Source organism: Microtus oregoni, unplaced genomic scaffold (genome assembly GCF_018167655.1).
Source record: "Microtus oregoni isolate MIOR12 unplaced genomic scaffold, Mior012 000018F_ref0000195, whole genome shotgun sequence".
NCBI lineage: Eukaryota > Metazoa > Chordata > Mammalia > Rodentia > Cricetidae > Microtus > Microtus oregoni.
This window is the reverse complement of record NW_024543077.1, coordinates 20,665,420-20,675,234: the sequence shown is the minus strand read 5'-3', so window position 1 is coordinate 20,675,234 and position 9,815 is coordinate 20,665,420. Positions and strand designations below refer to the sequence as shown.

The 9,815-nt window shown below is 44.4% G+C and overlaps 1 protein-coding gene across 2 annotated transcripts; it reads left to right on the top strand.

Annotated features, from left to right (window-relative positions):
* The first annotated feature begins 371 nt into the window (after positions 1–371).
* On the top strand, positions 372–7,949 carry LOC121458621 (pituitary adenylate cyclase-activating polypeptide). 2 transcript variants are annotated; one of them, XM_041667937.1, is made up of 5 exons: positions 372–1,066; positions 1,409–1,519; positions 3,597–3,728; positions 4,161–4,259; positions 5,315–7,949. In XM_041667937.1, exons 2-5 carry the CDS (start codon positions 1,410–1,412, stop codon positions 5,502–5,504), a joined length of 531 nt encoding a protein of 176 aa, XP_041523871.1. In that variant the 5' UTR covers positions 372–1,066; position 1,409; the 3' UTR covers positions 5,505–7,949. The 2 variants fall into 2 exon arrangements, with proteins under 2 accessions (XP_041523871.1, XP_041523872.1); XM_041667938.1 differs by lacking the exons at positions 372–1,066; positions 1,409–1,519 and adding an exon at positions 2,201–2,354.
* Positions 7,950–9,815: the final 1,866 nt, after the last annotated feature.

Below are 9,815 nucleotides of genomic sequence, written 5' to 3'. Positions count from 1 at the left end.
TCTGAAAAAGCACAAGCAAGAAATTAAAGAGATCGAAATTAAATTTATTAATGGGAGAGCTTGATGGTATTTAATTCTAAAGATCAGAGTTGTCCTCAATGGGGCTTGAGTAAAAAGTATAAAGAAGAGACGCAATAAAAACATGACTTCACCATCCCATAAATTCCACGAATTCTTCACTTGTCTTTGAGAAATGGGTGAAATCGAAAACCATCAAAATAATTGAACTTCTTAAAAATTGGATTGTGCGAGTGAAAGGTGTTTATGAGAAGCTGATGACTCCGGATCTTATCATCCTGGAGGACAGCACAGAATAGTTAATATGTTCCTTGAGGGACTAGGATGCTGACGTCTTTTACTGATACCGGATCATTACGTGACTGAGAAAAAAAAAAGGAAGTCATATCATGAATAAAAATCGGAGCACTACAGTGCAACCAAAATATTCTGTACTTGAAGGCAACTGCAGACAGATGTTGACAAAGAGGTGTCTCTTGAAACCATATACGGGTAGCTTTTTTTATTAACTGCATCTATAAATACGAGCAGAAGGCCAGCCACCTCTGTCAGCATCAGCAGAAGACCCATCTTCAGACGCAGCCTGAGACCTCGGAACAGAGAAGGTGCCTCTGACTCTTGCAAGCTGCCGGATCATCTCCCACAGAGGCTGGCAGCCTGGGCTAGCCCTCTCCTTTCCTATCCTCCCTTCTTCCTTGACTTTCCTTCTTTTTCTTACCCACTAGTTTCTTTCCCCAGGCGGACTTAAGGCCATTCTGCTCCCCCTCCCTTTGGCTGCTCGCCTACTCTGTCTTCTACATCTCTCTTCTCGCCCACTTCCTTCAGTGTCACGCTCCTTCCTAATTCTGTGCGTCTACAAAGTTTTGAGCGGAATTTTTGCCTCGGCAAACAAGTCCCCCCCAGCTCCTCCAGCTAATTCCCGCGGCTTCTCTCCAGACACCAGTGCCAGACAGTGAGTGATGCCTCTCGGGTTGTGATTCCAGCCCGGAAACTCAAAGGAGCCCTTTGCCCTCCGTCCTACTTGGCAGCCAACACTCTCCTTGCAGCGGTAAGAGTCAAATAGTAGGGGGGAGGGGGGCTTTTACCATACTAACCGATTCAATTTACTATAGGCTCTCTCCCGCGTGCTCGCAGCAATATCAGTGTACGAGTTAGCCTTCTTTAGTTCAAGATCTGGCTAGTTACTGGGTACACACACATAGCTATTTTTTCGAATTATACCAAGGGAGAAGTGGTCAGACGCTCCAGCGTGGCTAAGTGGCGTTGAACACAAGGAGCCACAGCTTCTCTGGCTCCCCCAGCTCCCAGGAGTTTTTTGAGGTTAGAAGGTGGAAAACCAGGGGCAATCTCACTTACTGCGTGCCCTTTCTTTTTCCCTCCTGCTTTGTAGAATGACAATGTGCAGCGGAGTGAGGCTGGCCTTGCTGGTCTACGGGATAATAATGCATAGCAGCGTCTCCTGCTCACCCGCCGCCGCTGGACTCCGTTTTCCTGGAATCAGGTAGGTGCTAGCATAGGCTGAGCTAGATTTTCCTTTCGGCAGACACCACTTCCCGGTCGCCTCCCTACAGTTCTGGATCGCACGCTGCTAAGCATAGCTTCCTGCGCAGACAGGGCATTTCTATAACCTTTGGTAAGGTACCAGGTCCCTAGCTAAGCCGGGGTGGCGGGTTGGAGGGGGCTGGTCTGATCAAGGAAGCTCTCGTATAGCCAGCCTCACTCCCTCCTCACCAGTGGAGCCCAAAAACCCACATAAAGAGAGTGAGTTTCCGACCCTTGTAGAAACCTTCCCTCCTCCAATTAGTCCAAAGGAGGGGTCAAGGTGCCTCTCTCCGCTAGGCTTCTACCTTTTCTTAGGGTGAGTTGGAGAACTTCCGCTCCCAGAGCAAAGCTCGGGGCTGAGAGTGAAGCTCGCTCCACTTTGCTTTGTTACTGCCCATTCTGGACTATTGGGGCGGGGTCTCTCGCTCCTCCGCCCTTCCTGTTGTCTCATTCGAATTCTTTTCTACTGGAACAGGTTTCTTTCAAATGAGTCCTTTTCAACTAGAGTTTGAGCCCTAAACGTCTTAGGGGTGGGGGTCTTGGTCAGCCAAGGTTAAGGAAAAGCTACTTGAGAGACGGAAACCCAAGGAGACAGCGAGGGAGGGGGAAGAAACGGATGCGAAGGAGAGAAAAACAGCAGGCTGGAGGGGTTGGGAGGACAACCTAGCCCACTTGGGGATGCAGAAAACCTGATTTTTGTCTTGGCTTCTGCTTCTAATTGTGCGGCGCCGCCCGGGTTCCCTACTTCAGCCCCAGAGCCCACTACTTGTATGCGGGACAGTGGAAATGCGTGGGTACGCCTTACATGGGTGCGGGTGGCACTCAGGACAGTCAGGAGCACGCGGCGACGAGCTGATTCTTGTAGCCGCGCCCAAGAACCTCTGCCTTTGCGGAGCATCTGCCCATTGATGTACTGGCAGACAGGAATCCTCTCTCTTCTTTATGAGGGCGCCTGCATGTGGGCGCCCAGAAGAGCAGTGGGTGGCTAGAAAGAGCCTAGTTCAGGGTCTGGGGGCATACCGGGAGGTAGGAGCTTGGATGTGCGCTGTGCGGAGGATCTCACCCGACTCTGGTCTCTCCAGGGAGGGCGAAAAGGCAATAGAGCGACCCAAGTACGACGGGACTCTGCCTGGGCAATGTCATTTGTCCCTGTTATATTCCGCGTATCTCCAAGGGCCAAAAGCCACTGGGCTTTGCATTTTTTGTTCTCCTCTGCCTGTCCTCTGTCGGGCGTGAAGGTGATATGTGAGGAGCCTGAGATCCCTGGATACCTACGGAATGTCAGTCCCTAATCGACCCCTTCCCTTGCGCTCTGGAGTTGAGATGGAATCCAGCCTCCGCTCTGTTGCTAATAGATCAGCAGAAACTCTTTGTTTAATGGACTCGAAAGCCCTCTTCCTTTCACTTCGGTCTATTCTCAAAGTTCCGTGTGCCTAGCACTTTTCCTGGGTGATAGGCACTGGAGCACTCCGCCACACCACAGAATGAGCCAAACTAGCTAAGTTTAGGGGCATCTATTATTCATGTTCCTAGCAGATTCTCTCCAGCCCAAAATAGAAGTCGGAGGTTCTCTGTGACCTACATCCGCGCAGGGAAGGGCTCCCCTGGGTTGGACGGCTTGGATGGGGGTGGCTGCTGCCAGAGGTGGCCTCCTGAATCCTACCTACCCAATCACCCTCCTTCCATTCTGCTCTGGGTCTAACTGCCTTGGCTCATATCATCTCTTAGGATCTTTCTGGTGCGTTCTAAATGCTACTTGGTGGGGAGAGGGCTGGCCTTTCACTTGGCCAGGTATTGGGGTCTACACGGTTGTTCAGTTCTCTTGGGATCATTGATCCGCTTGAAGAGACATGAGCGAATTTCCTTGTGAAGTAGGAACTGCTGCTGCGGTGTAGTTCCCTTACCTCGTCCCTAGGACTGTTCTAGAAGAAAGGACAATTCTTCGTGGGAGGCCATAACGAAGAAAGAAAATAAATTCTTGGGACCTGGCAGAACTGGGAGAGGTACTTTTGACTCTCCTTCTGGCTATCCCACAGGCCAGAAGATGAGGCTTACGACCAGGACGGGAACCCGCTGCAGGACTTCTACGACTGGGACCCCCCGGGCGTAGGGAGCCCCGCCTCCGCGCTGCGTGATGCCTATGCCCTCTACTATCCTGCGGACAGGAGGTAGAAACCCGCCCGACTTCCGCCTGACCTGACGGGGGAGGGGGGGAGAGGACGGAGGGAACCCGATAGTTGCTCTAAAAGTAGGGTCTTCCTATGAAAGTCTAAGTCTCCCTTCTATCTGGGTGAATCCAGAAAATTAGCAGACAGATCCCTGTGAACCTGAGGCCGCATCACGGACTGAAAACTGCGGCCTGAGAGGTGTCCGAGAGTGTGCAACTCCGTAGGTGGGGCGCTCTCAGGTCACCCCAGGGGCCAGGACTAAATCCTATCTTAGATTTATCCCCGGGAACTTCCCAAAGTAACTTCAGGTCCTGTGTCTCTAGTAGTTGTCCGGTCATCCTCCTCGAAAGCCCAGCAAGTGGGGACCTTGGTTGTCACTTGAAAAACCGAGGCAGTGAGTGACCCAGGTCTCATACTTTGTCTCCCCGTTAGAGATGTCGCCCGCGAGATCCTTAACGAAGCCTACCGCAAAGTCTTGGACCAGCTGTCCGCCAGGAAGTACTTGCAGTCGGTCGTGACCAGGGGCGTGGGGTAAGAGTTTGTGACAGAGTTAATCCGCGGGTGAGGAGCGCGCCAGGCTGGGTGACAATACTGAGAGCGGGTGGGGAGGGCGGGGCATATCTTGTACGTTTCTGCGCTCCAGAGCGCCTGTGCGCGGGAGGGTGTGTCTGCGTCCTGGCGTGTAGGTGGAAACTACCAGCCTCGGGCGAAGATCTAGAAGTTGGGCTTTTAAACTTAAGAGCCAGAGACCCCGTGAGAGAGAAAGAGGGTAGGAAAATTGGGGTTTGGATCCTTGTTGAATGAGAACAAGTTAAATCAAATGGCCCCCTTACCAGTCGTTCAAAACCCTCGAGGTTCGTGAAAGCGCTTGCCATAATTTGGCATCACGTTTACTATGAAGGCAAACCTAAGGCACAAAGTCCCCAGTTTAGATACTTGAAAGAAACTGTTTTTGCTCCGGCCAGACAAACCAAGAGCTAAGGTCTTGCATGTGTCAGCAGAAGGCAACATTTAAATAAAGCCCACGGGGAAGCCGATTAAATTTTAACCATGAATAATTCATGCGGTGAAAAATATTGCCTACAGCCTGTCGCTTTATATCACTATCACTTTTTTTTTTCAACTTAACGTAGGCAAAGAGAGAGGAGTATCCGTGTTTGTCTAGATTTGTGGGATCGATAATTTAGCAGGAGCCAGTGAGGCCTTTAGCAACCTTTGTATGTCCGGTAGTGGAAAGGTACAATTTAGCTAGAAATAGTGATAATGTAATCTTGAGAAGCAACCTTTGGAGAAAAGATTAAAGAGCGAGCACTCTCTGGACGCCCGGGATGCTTCAGAAATATCTGGAAAGATCTGAAAGGGTCCCGGTCGTAGAAGTCCTGCAGCGTGTTTCCACAGCTAGGAAACTGTGGGTGGGAAGGAGGGTCCCCCGGGTCTCTGTCACAATATTCCCGTCAGCTGGGGTGCGGCAGAGTAGGGCTGCGCAGGGAAGTTCACAATCCCGTAGGCTCCAGCGTGGGGGTAGGGCACACTCGTTTCTTTCGCACACACTCAACGTATCTCCTGCCCCGCCCCCCTCCTTGCAGGGAGAATCTAGGCGGCGGCGCAGCGGACGACCGGGCACCCCTTACCAAGCGCCACTCGGACGGCATCTTCACCGATAGCTACAGCCGTTACCGAAAACAAATGGCTGTTAAGAAATACTTGGCGGCCGTGCTAGGGAAAAGGTATAAACAGAGGGTTAAAAACAAAGGACGCCGAATAGCGTACTTGTAGCGATGAGTTGCCAGCTACGGTGTGTATAACATGAAAATTCGTTTTCCAAACTGACTGACCAGTCATCGCTCATGTGTTCTTTCCAAACATGTATTTATGTATGAAGTAAAGCCATTAAATGACTATTTTGATAATAATATTGTTTTTCTTTTTACGAAGCACTAGAGAATGCACAGATATACTTTGTGGACCAATTATTGATATATATTATAAATATATATTAAGAATATATATAAGTATAACAGAGAGCAATTCTTAAGCGTGCACAAGGATTGAAAATTCGCCTGAGCTGTTTATGTTTTTATACAAAATGAATAGAAAAAATAGACAATCATCGTTTTGAATATTACTCCTATTTTTGTAAACTGGAATTAAAGGATAGTATTTTTATCCACAACAGGCCTGAAGGTACCAAAAATGGCCGTTTGCTACTGTACAAAAAACAATGATGCCCTGCTCCAGGGGAATTCTGAGGTAATGACTGGGGAAATTGCTGAAGGGCTTCCTTTCCCTGTGAGTCTCTGGGGCAGGCTGCTTGAATCCCAGCCTAACTAACTCAAAGGGGCTTTGTCCCATTGGCTGCGGGCAATTCCAACACTTTGGCTTTCTTTGATTCTCCTTTTATGTGTATTTGTCTCTCCTCAGACTCTCAGCCCAGAAGGAAATTCTAATTAAACAACAGCTCGATCCAAATTGTGCTTCTCCCCAGAATTTACGTCATTCCCTGGGAGAAAAGTTGAGGAATTGTACAGAGGAGATCGGCTTGGAGATAAAGCTCTCTTTTCTGTACTTCCTGATTCTCCAGGGAACCGACTATCCCAAGGTTAGGGCAATTGGAACAAGGTGAAAGAAATAGAGGCGGATTGGAGGAGGCAGAGCGTGGGTGGCAGAGGAAGACTCTGCAGAGGGACTGGTTTGAGAACTGCCCCAGGTCTGAGAATCTGGGGGCAAGTCCATCCCCTTTGTAGGTTCCACTGCCTGACAAGTTGGGTGCTGGATACTGGAATCGAGTGCAAAGTACAATGTGTTTTTCTCCAGTGCTGTCCATGCTTCTCATTTTGTGAAATGGCCAGGATCCCCCTCTTTGAATCCTATTCTGTAGAAGCCACCCCTGTTCTTTGTGGTTTTTCTGGAGAACTCTCCTTTCTACCCCTACCCTCCTGCATTGTTTAAGAATCATTTGCCATTTTCACTTCTCTTAAGTTTGTGAATGCTACTCATTTTTTGTTGTTGTTTGATGCAAGAGTGACTGTGAAGTTTAGGAACCCCTGTGTAGCTACCACGAAGTAATTATGCACTAAATATGAACCTTTTGTTTCTTGTTTATTGAGTTTGTAGGTAAAATGTATTTTTCTACATTATGGCTTATTGCTTAGTAAAATTGTTTCATAAAACCAATCTTTGTCATATTAGAATGTGTAGTGTTCCAATATTGCTCAGTTTGACTAACTGATAAATCATTTAAACCCCATCTTCATATGTATGAGTACTATCTTATATCTCTGGTCAAGAGTGGGGTAAGCAGGGTCCCACACCCACTCTTGTATCCTGTCTTGGCTAAAGAAAGCATGTCTGTTTCTTGTCAATTTCTTGAACATATGTGGAGTAATCTTCATAAACAAAAGAACCTTCACCCAGTAACCAGATCAAGCAACAACAAACCAGCAAGTCTCCAAATTTTAGGTACAAATTTTCAAAAAATAAAAAAAAACAAAAACAAAAACAGAAAACAGAAAAAAAAAACCCATTAGTTTGTAAAGTTTAAAGTACTTTTCATTTTTCCTGTACAGATTTGGTTAGTATGAAGTCAGGCATCTAAAAAAACAGAACTGTATTTGCATTCCCAGGCGGGTGGATGGATGCTGTCCCGTGATCACATTGCAAACAGAGAAAGCAGGCATTTGATCTCAGCCTGTGTCCGGCTACAGGATCAATCTTTATTTCTGCAGTCTCCTCAGGCAATGTGACCCGGGATGCAGTTTGCAGCTTTAGTGCCTTTCTTTGCCTTTTAAATCGCCACGATTCACAGATGGCTATTTAGTGGCCCTACAATGCTGCAACACATCGGCTTGCGTTTTAGTCTTAATTATTTGTTTCTTGAATAATGGGCAGACTTTTCTGTATTTGTGTCAGCTGTTAGTGGTGAAACAAGGCTCTAGTGAACCTTTTCTTTATGAAGTCTAACTTAGTGTTCACGTGGCTAGTGGCAAGCATTTTACAGTGATCACCCAATTTAACCTTTTGTATACTTTTTAGAAATGCCAAGAGCCTTATTAACCTGGAGCAGATTTATGATATAGTGATGATATAGGTAGATGTTAGTCTTGAAACTCTTATTTTGTGTGCATCTGATTATAAAAACATATTAACCCAAGCATTATTACACACATAATATCTATAATTAGGTCTTTGATAACTGTTATATAAAGCGTGTAAAATTTGTATGAATAAATTTTTGTAAACAATTCACTTTGGTCTAATGTTTGGAGAAAAAAACATATTCAGGAAATAGTCATTTTTAAATCTTTTAAAGTACTATATTTCTTTAACAGCCATAAGATTTTTTTCATGTCTGGAATATTTATCAGCCTAAACATTCATGCATTTCATAAATTCTACTCTAACATCTGTTTGATGAGGCACTGGACTCAACAAAGAAACTTTAAAGTAGCTGCTCAGATGGAGAAGCCTAAGAAAACACTAAGCCCATGGATAGATAGAGATGCTTGAACATTTGTAAGCTACATAGATTAGTTTCTGTCTGCTGGTATGTACATATATGGCTTAGTATTCAGAAAGTTACCGGGAAGTGGTAGCATATCATATTGCAGTGTTAGGAACACTTGTAAAGTAGTTATTTAGCTTTTAAAAAAAGTACCTGTATACTAGCTAGGTCTTAATGAAATTTTGTATAAAAATGGTGTAAATAATCAGTTTGGGGACGTACAATGTATTTAGAGATGTGAGTTAGTGTTCACCAGAATGTTTTCAGTAGAAGGATCAAGGACATGATTAATCAGTGTTAACCAGAGTTTTAAAAGAAAATGTACCTTGAAGTCTAAAGAAAAATAGTAAGGTCATCTGTGGATAATATAGGCTACTAACTCAAATAAGTAAGATTTAAAGGAAAGCCTTCATATGAAAACCCCATACATTTCCAGGGGTATTTTTGGTATCCTTGTCTATTTCTGGGTTAAAAATACTTTGAGAATCATTAATCATAGTTCATACTATTTAATGTAAAATGTCATATTTTCATTCTAAATATTACTAAAATTAGTTGGACTCTATTAAAAAATCACTAAATATGTCACAATAGTATTTAAAGGCTAGTAAAACTTCAAAAATTATTCTTAGAGCATAACTCAGCACTTTAGAACCATGTATGGACGAGAAATCTAGAAATTAGGTATATGTAGAAAATAAGAAAAGAATATAACATAATTAGTTTATATCAGATTTATTAGCTAAGGAAAATATTTTCTTCATTTGTAATTTTCCTCTCTCTATGTCACAGTGTAGTAAATTAAAAAAAATGGAGAAAGACAATTTGTTTTAATGAGGGATAATATAATGATTTGTCAAAGAAGTAAAGAAAAGCCCTAAACTTGGCTGACATCAAGTGAAATTCAGATATGCAATTTCACTTGGTGTATTTTTTATACAGGATAAATGCTAGGCAGTAATATGAAGACTTCAGATAGTTGAGTTTTCAAGGGTCTAAAATATGTGCCTTGCTGCTCTGAGGACTGGGACCATAGAGATCCAATATAATACAGATTAAACAGCTGAAATGGGTAGGTATAATGGTGAAAGAGCTTGAGTGACATGTAGTTGCACTTTTGTAACAAGATAATTGGGGCCTTCTTAGTGATGCAAAGTCTAGGGTTACACCAGAATCAATGAGCCTACATTTTAAATAAAAATGCTACACTGGTGTGTGTTAAGTTTAAAACCACTTAGATTTAGAATTTGATGACATATATAGATAGAAACATATATTTTCAAGTTAGTTATTTTTTATATTAAATAATCATCAGGTTATGTTCCTTGCATACAGTAATCAGTAAAAGTCACATCTGCATCCCCTCCCCTGCAAGAATAGGCATTAGGCTTTTGGAGACGTAGAATAGCTCATTTAAGTCATTAAGATCACTAATTAGTATGATTTTATGTGAGTATTCTGATTTCCTGTCCCCCCCCCCCACCACACTTTTAGGTAGTTCCTAAAGGAGAGTGATTTTCTAAATAGAATTTTAGAACCATCAATCTCATGGTTAGATGACCAGTGATACGTAGAGAGCCTTGTTG

What these genes read in the sequence shown, in the direction of transcription:
- LOC121458621 (XM_041667937.1), top strand. Translation starts at nt 1,410, where the DNA reads ATGACAATGTGCAGCGGAGTGAGGCTGGCCTTGCTGGTCTACGGGATA. An exon ending in TACTATCCTGCGGACAGGAG is followed by an intron (nt 3,729 to 4,160) that starts GTAGAAACCCGC and finishes TCTCCCCGTTAG; the next exon opens with AGATGTCGCCCGCGAGATCC. An exon ending in GTCGTGACCAGGGGCGTGGG is followed by an intron (nt 4,260 to 5,314) that starts GTAAGAGTTTGT and finishes CCCTCCTTGCAG; the next exon opens with GGAGAATCTAGGCGGCGGCG.